The 17,731-nt window shown below is 39.0% G+C and overlaps 1 protein-coding gene across 10 annotated transcripts in view; it reads left to right on the plus strand.

The window, feature by feature from the left end:
- The window catches only part of MIER1 (MIER1 transcriptional regulator), a 61,344-nt gene that overhangs the window by 17,118 nt on the left and 26,495 nt on the right, over positions 1-17,731 (plus strand). For all 10 annotated transcript variants that reach the window (XM_066376524.1, XM_066376526.1, XM_066376527.1 and 7 more), the window contains one exon: positions 4,138-4,283. In XM_066376524.1, coding sequence (XP_066232621.1) covers positions 4,138-4,283 — 146 coding nt within the window. The remainder of the gene's footprint in view (positions 1-4,137; positions 4,284-17,731) is intronic.

Consider the following 17,731-nt stretch of genomic DNA (forward strand, 5'->3'; position numbering starts at 1 on the left):
TTCAGCTCCACTGAGTATAGCATTTCTGTGTGGCAACAATTGGTTGGAGCTAAACAGCAGGCAGGAAAGAGTTTGGTACCAGTATTTCTGACTTGGTGTCCAAGTCATTGGAGTACTTGAATTAAGGGACAACCCACTACAAATAAGAGAGAGAGAGAGCTCTCTGAGGCATTGTTATACTTTATTTGAAAGTGTCTCACATAATATTTAGTTATGATGTATTACTGAATTTTCCAGATTATTGAAGCAGTAACCTTTTTGTGTTTTAAATTTTAGAAAGTTTATAAAAATGCTTGCGTAATGTTAGGTTTATTTTAATTGATCGAGGTTCTTTCATGAACACATATCGTTGCACTCTGTGTAGTGTAATGCATTAAGTAGGGGGTTTGGATTAGAATACTTCCAAATTCCTTCTAAATGACTAGTATGCTAAATTGACAGTTGATTTTGTCCTATTTATTTCAACTTCCTGGTTTATAAATATGTTATGGATAGTTGAGGTTGAAATTAGTTTGACCTCAGATAAAAATATTGATAGATTACCATATCCTTTGTAGGGCTTGAAATTGTTCCTAATTTCTTTTTCTTTCAAGCATAGGACTTGGAATTGTTCTTAATTTCTTTTCTTTTAAACATAGAAATCATTTTCATTGAAAAAAATAGGTTCTAGTTGGTTTTATTAATATTGTGACTTTGCAAATAGACTGAGTTTTAGATAATGTTACATAAATTTTTGAGGCATTCATCAGGTAATACATAGGTACATAAAAATAATTTCTCCAAAAATGATATTAACAAACAACTTTCTCAGTTGCCTTTGCATTTGAATCAGTCTAGGCTGAACTGGAAGAATAGTAGAGCTTGGAGAATACAAATGTCTTTGATGCCCTTTCCTACTTGCTGAATGCTTATACAAACAGATTGAATCTTGGGGTGTGTTTTTTTAAATTGTTTTGAGACTAAGGAAGATCTTTGGAGATAGTGTTTTTAATATTAGGCTTCAGCCCAAGGGAATGTTTATTGTTCTTAAAAGATATTAATATAAAAGATATTAACATATAATAAAAAGTTGGGCAAAATAAGGAATGGAGGCTTCATGTAAAAAAATGTATGATTCTGTTTTTTCTTGTGAAAGGCTCTGTCCTTTGTAACATTTGCACTTCGGAATTTATTCTAGTATCAGTCACATGACCTAGGTTAAGTAGTTTGTCGTTAGACTCCATCATTCTAAACCAGTGTGGTGGCATGATACAAGGTTTAACCTATAAGATTAGTAGCCATTAGAACTGGGGGTTTAGAGAGGGAAGGTAATAATTTAATGAGTGCACATGATATAAACTGAATTTATATTTTGAATGTTTGAAATAATGTAAAGTACCTTTTAATAGTTTTGCAGTAGGATGTCATTTTATGACAAAGTGCTGATAACTGGCTTTAACTGAGAGATACTATTTATTTACACAAAGCATCAGACTTCCTATGCCAAATCACTTATTTTTGAGACTTTTTCCTCGTAGGAGGCAGCCTAATGATGGGCCTTAGTAACTAAAATAAAAAAATAGGATGATTATTTAATCCCAAAGAACAAAATAAAAAGAAACCAGGTAGAACAAAGAAGTCAGATTAAGGCAAGAAAATTGAAAGTTTATAAAAACAGTACAGTGGCCTGACCAGGCGGTGGTGCAGTGGATAGAGCGTCGGACTGGGATGCCGAGGACCAGGTTCGAGACCCCGAGGTCACTAGCTTGAGCACAGGCTCATCTGGTTTGAGGAAAAGCTCACCAGCTTGGACCCAAGGTCGCTGGCTCGAGCAAGGGGTTACTCTTGTCTGCTGAAGGCCCGCGGTCAAGGCACATATGAGAAAGCAATCCATGAACAGCTAAGGTATCGCAGTGCACAACGAAAAACTAATGATTGATGCTTCTCATCTCTCTCCGTTCCTGTCTGTCTGCTCCTGTCTATCCCTCTCTCTGACACACTCTCTGTCTCTGTAAAAAACAAACAAACAACAAAAACAGTACAGTGTCTGTGGGGAAAGGAATTAGAGTGAAAAAGGAAAAATAGTTCACATTATTTCATGTAGGGAGGGGGAATTGGCAAGGCTTTAAATGTAATTGGCTTTGCATATAATGACAAAATTGGGGACTTCAGTTAGGTCATATAAGAGTCATGATTTGGTCTTTATAATTATGTGAGTTTGATTTTTTTTTTAATTGGTAAAAGAGGGTAAGTAGGAATTAAGTATGGTTATTTTGACAATATTTGCATCCAATAGGAATTATATTATAATTAGGATAATAGTAATACAAAGTGGTCATTCAAGGTGTGTTAGGATCTTTCTGTATATCAGGAATAAGAAAAGTATAGTATCATTTGTAGGAATACATAATTATTAAGTGTCATAGAAGATTGCTAGGCAAACTGAAAAGTTTTGGGAGCATTTTTTCATGAAGCATTCAGAAGGGATGACGATTGGGACAAAACTACAACTAAATTTGTGGTTCTCAAACTGCAAGTCCCTCGGTCAGTATTAATGTCCTGGTAAATCATACTATGGTTTTCTTAATTTCCAAAAGAAATTAAGATAGTATACTTTTCTTAATGGTTTTATTTTGTAAGTCATTCTAAAACTTTGATAATTTGTTAACTCCTTTGTTATTATACTGTAGGATACCTAATTTAGCAATTAAATACTTAATTATTTTATGTTTAATATCAATGTTATTGTTTCTCAGAATACAATAACTTCTAAGTGCTTTGCCCTCTGACCTGCCTTGCTGTTTCACTCATCATAGTAAATATAGGCTCTCTTCAAGTATTCTTTGAGGCAGGATACCTACTCTTTCTGAGGCTGTGACTCAACAGAGGGCAGTAAGAGTACACTGCATTGGAATTAGCAGGCCCAGGATTCAAATTCCGCCTTGCCACCTACTGGCTCTAGGAGTTTAAACAAGCTACTTAACTCTCTGAGCCTCAAGTTTTCCTTTTTGTTCTTCATAGAATTTTTTGAAGATTAACTGAAATAATTTATGTGCAGTGCATAGTATTTGGTACATAGTAAGCATTCAAAATATGGTTCTTATTCTAAAAATTGTGGGAGGTAACATTAACCCAGAGCTTTTGGCATTTCCTTCCCCCTCTAATCTGTATTTCAACAAACGAGCAATGTATATCACCTTGTTTTACTTATTGGTATTTATATTGGAGTGAAATGGAAGGGTAGGTGCATCTATTAATACTTTTAGGAGTTTAAACTTAAATTGACCTTTTAATGTTAAATAATTAACTCATTTGTTTATTAGTAAACAATGCTTCTGCTAACACAAATCCATGTTTGACAATAGCCAGATGTGGAGATGTGGAATTAGTTTTCACAATATGTATGACCAGCATTTGCAGTCTATTATTAAAGGGCTGACCTATTGAGTACAGCAGTATTCCTCAACCACCAGGCTAAAAATAGATTTGCTTACACATCAGTTACCTACTAGTTTATTTTTAATTCTGCTGATGAGTTCTGTATGCGATTTTAATACATTTTGTTTTTATATTTTGCGTTATTTCATAAAAAAGTCATCTAAATAACTTAAGGACAGTTACCTATAAGAATAAATTTTCATGGAAATGTTAATAGAAGAATAATGTTCAGCTGTGGCTTTATTTTCATTAGACTATATATTCAAATGACTATTTCATAAGACTATATTTTCCTCAGAGGCCATAAGGGTTCATACTCATTGGTTCTATTAAATATCAATCAAATGATTAAGAATTGTGACTTTTTCCCCACAAAAGATAATTTTTATTTGATATGTCCATTGATTTTTCACAACTCAAGTTTTATGTTTAGATGTTTTAATGTTTTAAATGCTGTATATACCTTTTAAAATCTGTACCTCCCACTCCCCAGTTTTGTAGTTGTAACTGTATAGAGATGAGACAGGCAAAAAATAATCCCTTAAATCCCTTAGAGAAGATTTGGGGAGCGGGTTATGTGTAAGGGCAAGAATTTCTAAAAACAATAAACAGTAATTGATTTGCATAGCTTTGGTGCTTCGTATAGCATATATAGTATATTAGTATTAATAAGATACACTTAATTTGATTTACCAAACTTTTAAAAATATTCTTTACCAGGAGGTTCAGCAACATCCGATGATCATGAATTTGATCCATCAGCTGACATGCTGGTTCATGATTTTGATGATGAACGAACATTAGAAGAAGAGGAAATGATGGAAGGAGAAACAAACTTCAGTTCTGAAATAGAGGATCTTGCAAGGGTAAATAACAGTAAGAACTAGAGGATGAGCTTTTGTAAGTTTATTGTGGAGAGAAGAAATACTTGAAATTTTGGTTCTCTACCTGTGTTTGGGAGAAAGGGGATGGTATATACAAATGATACTGAAAATTCTGTGTGGTCATAGATGGGATGTTTAAAGTTTGAAATGAATGGCCTTTTTTTTTTTTAAGGTAACTTTATTATGTAAAAAAGTTCAAATAGTTTTTTTTGTTTTGTTTTGTTTTGTTTTTGTATTTTTCTGAAGTTGGAAACGGGGAGGCTGTCAGACAGACTCCCGCATGCGCCCGACTGGGAACCACCCAGCACGCCCACAAGGGGGCGACGCTCTGCCCATCTGGGGCGCCGCTCTGCCTCAATCAGAGCCATTCTAGCGCCTGAGGCAGAGGCCACAGAGCCATCCTCAGCGCCCGGGCAAACTTTGCTTCAATGGAGCCTTGGCTGCGGGAGGGGAAGAGAGAGACAGAGAGGAAGGAGAGGGAGAGGGGTGGAGAAGCAGATGGGCGCTTCTCCTCTGTGCCCTGGCTAGGAATCGAACCCGGGACTCCCGCACGCCAGGCCGATGCTCTACCACTGAGCTAACCGGCCAGGGCCTCAAATAGTTTTTTAAGACACCCCATGTATCGGGTCAAAATGGATGGTAAGGATCCTAATTTTCTTCTTACATACCATATGTCCTCCCAGTTACTGTACTTTTTATTTTTACTCCCCATCACAGCCAAAATTAAAGAGTTGTCATCTTTCTCATTTCTTGTTTATGCCATAAAGTGCTGTAGATTGTCTCTGCCCCTTCCTATCCAGAGGACCAATAATTTTATTATATCCATTGGTCAGTTTTCTCTCTGTTGTCAGTGGTGTTTGACCCAATTTACCACTCCTTTCTTGTACTTAAATTCTGAAATAACCTACTGTCCAGTTTTTCCTATTTCTTTCTATTCAGTATCCTCTGTAGACTCATCTTCCTTTATCCAGGGTTTAAATTTGTAATTTTCCAATTTTTAGTTCTGGACTTTCTTTTCTTTCGTTTCTAGATAAGTGCCTTTCAGAATGTAGGGTGAGGGTCAGCTGCTTCACAATCACTCTTAGACTTAACTGGAAAATGTGGATTTCTTTGCCTCTCCCTAGGCCAGTGGTTCTCAAACTTTTTGAAGTAGAGGTGCATTTAAAATCCTACAAATAATTGTAGGCGCACTATATACAAATTTCTGAGAAATATGCTATAATAATTAAGTCAAATATTAAAGAAAAAATATATAAAGTCCAAGTGTGCTTTTATGGTAATTAAATGAAATAAATATGACAAAATTAAATTTATTCTGACATTAAAAAACATTTTTATGTTATATTTTTTGAGTTATGCTTTTTAGAATTTATAAAAAAGGGGTAAAAAAAAGTTATCTTTTTATATATATATAGATACATTCTTAGTAAGATTTAGTAAATTCGGCAGGTCCCAGTGCAAATGTGTTAAGTTTTTTATTCTTGTGTTTATGAGAAACATGAGCCTGATGTGTCCTAGCAATTTCTTCAATGTTTGGGCATATATTTGAAAGGCAAACTCTCATTTCCTTGTCAATACATTGAAGAATTCCTCTTTTTACTCTTTATTGTGTTGAGGGTAGAAAATCCTAATTCATATAAATAGGATGTTGAAAATTGTAGTAAAATGTTCAAAGCTTTTTTAGATATTGCCACATATTCTTCTTTTATCGAAATCCAAAAGGCTTCAAAATTCATTTCCTTATGTTTAATCATCAATTCAAAACCCCCACCATACATATCATCTTAACTTTATACCAAACAAAGGATAGAAGAAACTTGCCTCCAGTCTTTCCGGGGAACATGGGGGTAGTGTAAACCAGTGGTCCCCAATCCCCAGGCCACAGACCGGTACTGGTCCGCAGAGAAAGAATAAATAACTTACATTATTTCCGTTTTATTTATATTTAAGTCTGAACCATGTTTTATTTTTTAAAATGACCAGATTCCCTCTGTTACATCCGTCTAAGACTCACTCTTTGATGCTTGTCTCATAAGTTCGACAATTATATTTAAAAATACCACAGTTTTTACGCCGGTCGCATCATTTTATTTTGTGCATTTATTCGTCGCACCCTAAAGGCCAGTCCGTGAAAATATTTTCTGACATTAAACCGGTCTGTGGCCCAAAAAAGGTTGGACCACTGGTGTAAACAATCTAGCACCACAGCTTAACAGCCTTTTGCAACCTAATCAGGCAAATGAGGTGGGGGTGTTGGGCAGACTGTTAGCTTACAGCCAATTTCCCCCAGCTCTGTCCCCCAAAAATCTCAACTCCAAAAACCCTGTTGGTTTTTTGGTCCTCAACAGGCACATATTTCTCTGGAATACCATAGGGCACACCTGGATATTTTCTATGGTGCACCAGTATACCCTTGGCGCACACTTTGAGAACCACTGCCCTAGGCATACTGAGGCAGAATCTTGTGGGGAAGGGGAGAGTGTTTGGGGCTTAAATCTATATGCACATCAAATTTGGAAGTTACCAAAACTATTACAGGGTCTGATCTATTCTCATGGTCTTTGTAGGCTGAGTTCCTTAGTTCATTTTTCTAATATTAACATATTCTCTGCTTCAGTTTTGTATAACCATCTATTTGATATTTCTGCTTCAGTATCTCAATAAACATCTTTAAATTTTACATGTCCAAAATAGGACTGTTGATTGATGTTCTCCTTCTCTACTGTTTCTTCCTTTTCTTCGTCTCAGTAAAAAAAATGGTACTACTGTATACTTTGTTGCCTAAGTCAGAAACCAGAGAACATCTTCATTCTGGATACCCATCCTAAACAAATAAGCCTATCATTTCTATCTACAAAAATATCTCTTAATTAACTCTTCATTTCTGCTGCCACTTTCTAACCCAAGTCATCATTATTTCTAGCCTAGACTATTGCAGTAGCCTCCTAACTACTTTCTCCATTTCCCCTCTTGCCACTCTTCGCCAATATATTTACACAGCAGTCACACTGGTCTTTTTCTTCAAAATATTAGTTTATTTTAACCTCCAGTTTAAAACTTTTCAGTGGCTTCCTATTATTCCAGAAGAAAATCCAGGCTCCTTGACCTGGCCAGCAAGGCCACCCACATGGTACAGTTCTTCGTCCCTGTATTACACTGCCCCTGTCAGGCTAGTCCATAGCCACTAAGTGCTTTTTTTGATGTGCTGGTTTCTTCCTGCTTCAAGGCTTTCAGCTTATTCCCACTCTGGAATATGCTATCCCAGCTTGGCTCCTTATTCTTTTAAGTCTGAACTTAATGTTGTCTCCTCAAAATGGTCTTACCTGCCCCTTGATTAGTTGTTTTTTTTTTTAACCACTGTACTTATTTCAGTGCTTTTTAATACAATTTGTAATTATATTTATTTAATTTATTGTCTATCTCCTATTTTAATTCCATGAGAGGACAGACCATGTCTGTTTTATTCACCAATCAATGTACTTTATATTACTTAGCAAGAGTGGTCACTCAAAGTTTTGAATGAATAGATAAATCAATCAGGTATGGTCAAGTTAAAATTATTCCATATATGATCTGCTGTGGTCCATGGTAAAAAGAACATAAGAAATAAATAAGACATAGTGCCAGTCTTGAAGCATTTGGATACATAATATAATGGAAAAAAGTGAATTCTTATATATTTATAGTAATGAAGACTAATCTGTGTTTTAGAATTTTAGTTTGAAACTTTTATTTATTTATTTAGTTATTTAGTTATTTATTTTTTTTTCTTCCCATTTTTCTGAAGCTGGAAACGGGGAGAGACAGTCAGACAGACTCCCGCATGCGCCCGACCGGGATCCACCCGGCACACCCACCATGGGGCGACACTCTGCCCACCAGGGGGCGATGCTCTGCCCATCCTGGGTGTCGCCATGTTGCGACCAGAGCCAGTCTAGCGCCTGAGGCAGAGGCCACAGAGCCATCCCCAGCACCCGGGCCATCTTTGCTCCAATGGAGCCTTGGCCGCGGGAGGGGAAGAGAGAGACAGAGAGGAAGGCGCGGCGGAGGGGTGGAGAAGCAAATGGGCGCTTCTCCTGTGTGCCCTGGCCGGGAATCGAACCCGGGTCCTCCGCACGCTAGGCCGACGCTCTACCGCTGAGCCAACTGGCCAGGGCAGTTTGAAACTTTTAAAATATACATGTAAAGAGCTGGAAAAGAAGTCATATTAATATTTAGTGAAATCTGGTCAGATGGTTTCACTTTATATCATTTAGTGATTAAAGCTGGCTTATTCCACAGTGCCAAAGCAATTCAATATATTATTTAAACCAAAGAACATAGTTAGTCTTAGTGGCAGTGATGTATATGGTCATGTACCACTTAGCAACAGGGACATGCTCTGAGAAATGTGTCATTTGGCAATTTGGTCATATGTGAACACAATTAGTACACTTACACAAACCTAGAGGGTATAACCTAGTGCACACCTAGGCTATGTGGTGTATCACCATTGCGTGTGTGGTCCACCATTGACCGAAACATTATTATGACTATAGTTTTGAAAACTTTTCAAGAATAGGTTAAAAAGCATATTAAGAACCTGAAGTCAGGCCCTGGCCGGTTGGCTCAGTGGTAGAGCGTCGGCCTGGCGTGTAGAAGTCCCGGGTTCGATTCCCAGCCAGGGCACACAGGAGAAGCGCCCATCTGCTTCTCCACCCCTCCCCCTCTCCTTCCTCTCTGTCTCTCTCTTCCCCTCCCGCAGCCAAGGCTCCATTGGAGCAAAGATGACCCGGGCGCTGGGGATGGCTCCTTGGCCTCTGCCCCAGGCGCTAGAGTGGCTCTGGTCGCAACAGAGCGACGCCCCAGAGGGGCAGAGCATCGCCCCTGGTGGGCGTGCCAGGTGGATCCCGGTCGGGCGCATGCGGGAGTCTGTCTCTCCCCATTTCCAGCTTCAGAAAAATACAAAAAAAAAAAAAAAAAAAATAACCTGAAGTCATAACTATGGAAGAGGCTGGAAAGCCATTCAAAAGACATAGATAATTTGCTTATCAAAAGAAACAAATGACTTAGTAATCACAGTCACTTCATATATTCATGAAATGGAAAGGCAGTTATTTCTAGTTATTTGCCTCTATATACAAAAATTTCTATCACTTTAGGTATATTTTCTTATTTCTGAATAACCCATCCATTAGATAGAAGGAGGAAATTTTATCATTTCTATCATTTCACATTCTGTATTACCCAAGTAACTAAGTAATTGCTCAAGAGGAGATAAGTACAGGTTATAACAGATTATGAGATGGAATAGTTATTATTTTCTATTTCAGAAAATAGGCTACATTTAATTTAGTGCAAAGTTATTAATTGTCTTTGCTAAAAATTTTGGGCGTGTGATTGTCTTTTCCTGTTTCTCCTTATTCTTCCTCCTTCCCCATTTCCTAACAGCCCCCCAAGTTTGCTTTCAAATGACCATTCCTTAGGGAAAAAATAATTAAAATAGAATTATCTATAGGGGACATAGAAGGGAAGAGACAGACAATCTTTTCTCATTCTTTTCAACAATATAGTCTTATACCTTCTCAGATACTAACTTTTCTCAGAACAGATAGGGTTATGCAGCACAGAATTAGCAGTGTGTTCATCTGTAACCTATAGCTAATCTAGTTCAGGGCCAGTGTGTTGGATTTACTGTAGTTATAAACTCTTCGGGTATGAACCAAACCAAATTGGTTTCTGTTTTTATTTAAAAAGTAAAGCAAGTCCTGGCTGGATAGCTCAGTTGGTTAGAGCGTAGTCTCAATATGCAAAAGTTGCCAGTTCAATCCTCAGTCAGGGCACATACAGAAACAGAGGTTTCTGTGTGTCTCTCCTTCTCTCTAAAATCAATAAGTTAAAAAAAAAGTTAAAAAGTTAAGCAAGATTTTGTCCTGATTTGCTTTTATAGAAGCAAAAGATATGTTAGGAATTGATAAGTGGTTTTTCCTGGCACTTTTGTTGCATAAAACAATGGACTTTTGATGTAATTGTGGCAGGATTCTAACAGTTGATTCATTTATTAGTAATCAGTAACTGCATAGCCTGTTTTGTTTTTTTTCTTTTTAGCCTGTGGTTTTAAGTTTGTTGGATTTTTTTTTTTTAAGTGAAAGGACAGGAGGCAGAGACAGACTCCCACATGTGCTCTGACCAGGATCCACTAGGCAAACCCCCTTCTCAGGGATGCTTTGCCCATCCAGGGCTGCTGCTCTGTTGCTTGGCAACCAAACTATTTTAGCACTTGAAGCGTAGTTATGGAGCCACCTCCAGTGCCCAGGGCCAGCTTGTTCTAACCATTTGAGCCATGGCTGCGGGAGAGGAAGACTGGGTGTGGAGGTCACTTCTCCTGTGTGCCCTGGCTGGTAATCGAATTCAGGATGTCCGCACACTGAGCTGATGATCTGCTGAGCCAACCGGCCAGGGCCAAGTTCATAGAATTTGAATTCTAAAATTTGAAGTGAAAACTAGCTTTTCATAAAGGAAGCACTGATACGTGCTGCTGCATTTATTTGCATGAAGCTTACCAATATAAAACGTATTTATATTTTAGTTATATAAGTTTAGCATTTAAATGTTTTGTTAGAATTAGTTATACAGGTTAGAATTTGTTGTGGTGATCTTAATAAGCGTGTCAGAGTTACTTCCATAGTAAATAGGCTTTTGCTTGCTGGGAATAGGAATACGCAGGTTACTTCTGATTTTCAAATGCACTCTTAAAACTCATAGTTTTACAGGGGAATATCTAGGCCTCTGGAACTCGGGTGCCATCAAAATATGTTTTATGTCTCTGCTTTTCTACATGGTGATGGCTTTTTTTTAGACTAGTTTTCTTAATATGCTGTCAAACCCCAGGTCTCCCAGATTTACTGCTTGAGATAGTCTATTTATTTCTTTGTTGTTGGTAAAAACCTGGAAACAAACTATAGCCAACCTTGGGTCATGTTCCCATTCCAAACCTATATTAGAGAATGCAGTGATTTCATTTGGATCAGGTGCTATGTGATCTAGGTGGTGAGCTTTCAATCAAAGTACATGCTTGGAATGGAGAAAAGAATATTCCTGTGAGAAGAATATAAAAATAGAAAGGATGGGAGCAGACAATAAACGATTCTTACATACTACTTGCTAAATCTTTAAGTACTTCAGTTAACACACAGTAGGAACACTTATTTGAATTTGAAAAAGAGGATTCCTCTGCAAGGTTGATTTTGATTTTTATTGTAGTTTTAGCCCAGTGGTTGCTGTAAGATCTTTACTTTATACTTTAGATCAAATAAGATACTTTTTATACTACTTTCAAACTGAATGTTGTATTACATAGTGGGTCATGATTATTGCTTACTTAGTTGTTGCTTTGACTCTTGCTTACTAACTTGATATTGGATGACAGAAGTTAAGGGAAAAGTCACCTGACAAAGTGGTGGTGCAGTGCATAGAGCATCGGACTGGGACGCAGAGAACCAAGGTTCGAAACCTTGACGTTTCTGGCTTAAGCGCCAGCTCGCCGGCTTGAGTGCGGGGTTGCTGGGTTGAAACCCAAGGTCACTGGCTTGAGCAAGGGGTCACTCGCTCTGCTGTAGCCCCCCAGACAAGGCACATAAGAGAAAGCAGTCAGTGAACAACTAAGGTACCACAGAGAAGACTTGATGCTTCTCATCTCTCTCCCTTCCTGTCTTTATGTCCCTATCCCTCTCTGTCACCAAAAAAAATAAAAAATTAAAAAAAAAAAAAAATATATATATATATAAAATTAAGGGAAAAGTTAATATCTAAACAGAAGCATAATGCCACTATATGCTTTGTTTTTATATTAAGCAAGCATTTTCTTCATGGAATAGGCTAGGATTATTTTATTTATACATGATAGAACCCACCTAAAACTAACATTGAGAATAAACATTTAAGACATTTATTAGAACTTTTTAAAGAACTTGTTTTTATTATTTTTTGGTAGTCATATAGGCCCTGGCCAGTTGGTTCACTGGTGGTAGAGTGTTGGCCCATTGTGTGTATGTCTGAGGTTTGATTCCCAGTCAGGGCACACAGGAGAAGCGACCATCTGCTTCTCTACCCCTTCACCTCTCCCTTCACCTCTCCCTTCTCTCCTTTTTTTTTTTTTTTTTTTTTTCATTTTTCTGAAGCTGGAAACAGGGAGAGACAGTCAGACAGACTCCCGCATGCGCCCGACCGGGATCCACCCGGCACGCCCACCAGGGGCGACGCTCTGCCCACCAGGGGGCGATGCTCTGCCCATCCTGGGCGTCGCCATGTTGCGACCAGAGCCACTCTAGCGCCTGAGGCAGAGGCCACAGAGCCATCCCCAGCGCCCGGGCCATCTTTGCTCCAATGGAGCCTTGGCTGCGGGAGGGGAAGAGAGAGACAGAGAGGAAAGCGCGGCAGAGGGGTGGAGAAGCAAATAGGCGCTTCTCCTGTGTGCCCTGGCCGGGAATCGAACCCGGGTCCTCCGCACGCTAGGCCGACACTCTACCGCTGAACCAACCGGCCAGGGCCTCTCCCTTCTCTCTCTTTCTCTTTCTCTCCCTCCCTCTCTCCTTCTATCACTCCCCCCCCCCCTCTCTCCCTTCTTCCCTTCTTCTCTCCTGCAGCCATGGCTGGAATGGTTTGAGCAATTTGTCCCCTGGCACTGAGGATAGCTCTATGGCCTTGCCTCAGGTGCTGAAATAACTCGGATGCTAAGCAGTGGAGCAGCGGCCCCTGATGGGCAGAGCATCGCTCTGAAAGGGGATTGCCAAGTGGATCCCAGTTGGGGTGCATGCGGGAGTCTGCCTCCTGCCTCCCACCTCTCACTTAATTAAAAAATGTCATATGAATATGTATCTGGATTCAAGACATGTCTAGAACCATGGATTAAGTGTCTCTAGGACTTCTTGATTCACCCATGGTTAAATCCTGTTGATTCTTTCTAGAAGGACTCTTTTTTTCTTTTCTTTTTTTTTTTTTTTTTTTGACAGATACAGAGAGAGTCAGAGAGAGGGATAGATAGGGACAGACAGGAACGGAGAGAGATGAGAAACATCAATCATCAGTTTTTTGTTGCGACATCTTAGTTGTTCATTGATTGCTTTCTCATATGTGCCTTGACCATGGGCCTTCAGCAGACCAAGGAACCCCTTGCTCGAGCCAGCGACCTTGGGTCCAAGCTGGTGAGCTCTGCTCAAATCAGATGAGCCTGCGCTCAAGCTGGCGACCTCAGGGTCTTGAACCTGGGTCCTCCGCATCCCAGTCCGATGCTCTATCCACTGCACCACCGCCTGGTCAGGCTCTTTTTTCCTTTTTTTTAAGTGAGAGGACGGAGGCAGAGCCAGATTCCCACGTGTCCAGACCAGGATCCACCCAGTAAGCCCACTAGGGGGCGATGCTCTGCACACTAAGGGGTGACGATGTGGGGCCCTTGCTCCTTTGCAAGTGGAGCCATTTTTTAGCACCTGAGGTGGAGGCCTTGGAGTCATCCTCAGCACCCAGGGCCAAACCACTCCTATCGAGCCATGGCTATGGGAGGGGAGGAGGACAGAGAGAGAGAGAAAGAGAGAGAGGCAGATGGGTAGGGGTAGAGAAGCAGATGGTTGCTTCTCCTGTGTGTCCTGACCGGGAATCTGCAAGGACTCTGAGTTTTTTCTTTACCACAGCCACTCATTTACATAGTTTAGGTTTTGATTATACTACGCATCACTTACAGCAGTGGATTCCAACTTAGATCTTCTTCCCTGGCAAACTAAATCACTCCCTGCTTAAGTCCATCTTGAACATTTTGTTGTATGTATGATTTTCCCTCAGCCCTGCTGTAATGTCAGTCACTGCTCAACAGCTACTCTCAAACTGAGTCCAAAGTAGAATATGACAGATTGTTTTCTTTTTTTATTAGAAATTAAGTAAAACTAGGGAAAACAGTTATAAATACCAGCCCTAACATTCCTTTTTAGTTATTTCCAATATCCTCTGCTCTGACAACAGTCACCTACTTACTCATTTTTGTTACTGTCCTTGTATAGTTTTTTCTGACTTGACTTTTTTCTGTCTCCAGTTCTATTGCTGTTTTTTCAAATTAAAGCAGCTCTCCACATGCACTGTGATCAATCACTTTTGACTCTCCTCTGTTCTCTGCCTAGTGAATATTGAGGGTTTTGCTAATTCTTTTTCTTTTAAGAAATAAATATAGTGAGTCACACTTCTCAAATATGTATCCAAGAGGGAAAAATCTTAACCTAACCGAGGATGTCAGACATTCCACATTCCTGACAGTGGTATAAAAAATAAAAATTTTTTCTGTGCAGATAGTATGATACCTATTCTTTTAACACATAACTGAGCTAGATGGCAGTGATAAACTTTATCAGAGATAATGATCGAGCTTTATTACCTCACTCTAGAAAGACTGATTTGCAGGTATTTCATCTTAGAACTGTGTGATAAGTGGTTCTTAAGATGATCTTATACCAGCTGTATCTGTATCACCTGGCACTTACAAAAAAGAAAAAAAATGCAGATACTCAGGCCCATATCTCAGCATTCCAAGATCAGAAACGATAGACTCAACAGTCTGTTGTCATAAACTCCCAAGGTGATTCTGTTGCCCTTGAATTGACAGACCAAGGGGTAGAGAGCTTGAGGACATTTATTTGGTACTTTGCATGTTTTGTGAGATCTCTCACACAAAGTATCAGTTAACTTGGTTGTAAAAAAGCAGAGGCCATACTAACATATATTAGGATAATTTTAAAGATGAAAGAAATAGGAAACAAATTTATCATTAATTTTTTTTAAATGTATTTATTGATTTTAGAGAGAGGAAAGAGACAGAAGGGGGGAGGAGCAAGAAGCATCAAACTCCCATATGCCTTGACCAGGCAAGCCCAGGGTTTCGAACCAGCAACCTCAATAGTCCGGGTCGGGGCTTTATCCACTATGTCACCACAGGTCAGGCAAGCTTTTCATTAATTTTTAAAGTCCATGTAAATGTTAGTCACAATCTTACACTAAAGTGTTTTTTCTGATTTGGCCATTATTCATACAAATGACTTCAGTGGCTCTTGTTCGTAGTAGTGACTTCATTTGTTAAAACCTGCTTCTGATGTGTGGTGCAGAATGAGTTTATGGAAAGGGTGAGCTGGGATTAGAAGGCCTGGGTATTATAGTAAAGTGTCTCTAGGTACAGATGTCTCTGCTTGTTTTTCTGAAATTTTTCCTATAAATAAAAGTAGCAAACACTCCCATCCAGTACTTTTAAAAATCTAATAAGATTGTGTGATATTTTCACTGTGCTTTTGTTTTCTCTCTGAAATGCCTGGCACATCAAAGATACTTTATGGCATCCGTTTGTTGTTATTTTGTATAAAATCCATCTTTTCTTTGTCTTTTTCTTATTCTACTTTTTTATTGATTTTGAAGTTCTGTTTTACTGCTCAAATCTTGGCTCCAAATTTTTCCAGTTTCTGTCTCGTACCACACCTTGTGTACATGGACCTTGCATGTTGCAAAGACTAAATCCTCAAACTCCTCAAACACTGATATATTACACTGTGAGTATGCAATATGAGATGACAGTTAAATATGTCAGCTGGTCATTCAGCTGAGGAGGATAATATACCTTACCTGACATAGTTACCACTTCTCAAGCTGTGGCTGCTGCAGGTCTTAGAGCTTTCAGTGTCTGTTCTCTTTCAGAGACATTAACAAACTAACTTACAACTAAAACATACATTTACAATATGAAGTGGGAGTGTTAAGTAGCATTTTCTTTTTTTTTTTACAGGGACAGAGAGAGAATCAGAGAGAGGGATAGATAGGGACAGACAGACAGGAACAGAGAGATGAGAAGCATCAATCATCAGTTTTTCGTTGCAACACCTTAGTTGTTCATTGATTGCTTTCTCATATGTGCCTTGACCGCAGGCCTTCAGCAGACCGAGTAACCCCTTGCTCGAGCCAGCGACCTTGGGTCCAAGCTGGTGAGCTTTTGCTCAAACCAGATGAACCCATGCTCAAGCTGGTGACCTCGGGGTCTCAAACCTGGGTCCTCCACATCCCAGTCTGACGCTATCCACTGTGCCACCACCTGGTCAGGCAAGAAGCATTTTCTTGCTATTTTTTTTTTAAGATTTTATTTATTGAATTTTAGAGGAAAGAGAGAGAGAAGGGGGAGTGAGTAGAGCAACTTATAGTAGTTGCTTCTCATATGTGACTTGACCAGGCAAGCCCAGGGTTTCAAACCTGTGACCTCGCATTCCAGGTTGTTGATTTATCCATTGTGCCAGCAGACCAGGCTCTTTCTATTTCTTTCTATAGGAAGACTTTAAAATTCAGTTCTTGCACATGAATTTGGAGTGGTGGGAGTTAATTGTATGATCTAAGTGGTTAGTGTCATCAGGTTATCTCATTCAATTCATTGTACTCATCTCCTCTACAACAATGTATTTAACACATGGGCTAGACTGCTGGAGAAATATAAAACATGCCTTGTTTCAGGATTGCCCTTTCGCTACTTTCTAAACTGACTCTGTTGAGGTGTGTGTGTGTGAGAGAGAGAGAGATAGATCAGGTGATTTGATTAAATTTTCTTTTTGTAATAAGAATTCTGTCATGTTTCCCTGATACTTCATGCCAGTAATCATTCATGTAGATTACTGATTAGATTGAGGACCTTCTGCAGGAAATTGTTCACTACATATGGATATATTTTTCATTTCACCTCCAAGGTATGTTTTTCTGGTTTCGGGGGGAGGTCCCTGGCTAAGGCAGCATGGTATACTGATAAAAGTATAGACTTTTGGAACTAATCTTGAAATATAGCTACATTAGTTGTAAATTACGTGATTTTTGGAGAAATGGCTTAATTTGTCATCCTTAGTTTTCTCACCTGTAAAACGGGGATATTACCAGTTTTGTAAGGTAGATAGTAAGGATTGCATAAGATGGCTTTATTTATAGTTATAAATAACCCCAGAAAAGACTATATGAGTAATGCAATTCAGTGTCATTCCCTATATTATATCATTGCTGTTATAAAGTATCTGGGCTGGGTGGGCTATAAATTTTATCTCTCTTCTGAGTGTTAACTTAGTCTGTTTCTTTTCTAATTATTCTATTTCCCTATTCCCAAATTATGTATGGTACTCTTTTTTTTTTTTTTTTAATTCATTTTAGAGAGGAGAGGGAGAGAGAGAGAGGAGAGACAGAGAGAGAGAAGGGGGGGGAGGAGCTGAAAGCATCAACTCCCATATGTGCCTTGACCAGGCAAGCCCAGGGTTTCGAACCGGCGACCTCAGCAATTCTAGGTCGATACTTTATCCACTGTGCCACCACAGGTCAGGCTGTATGGTACTCTTAAGTGTGAACATCCATACATAGTTTTAACTGATGGTGTACATTATCTGTTAGCAATTTCAATTGATCAA

This window comes from Saccopteryx leptura, chromosome 3, assembly GCF_036850995.1.
Source record: "Saccopteryx leptura isolate mSacLep1 chromosome 3, mSacLep1_pri_phased_curated, whole genome shotgun sequence".
NCBI classification, from domain to species: domain Eukaryota; kingdom Metazoa; phylum Chordata; class Mammalia; order Chiroptera; family Emballonuridae; genus Saccopteryx; species Saccopteryx leptura.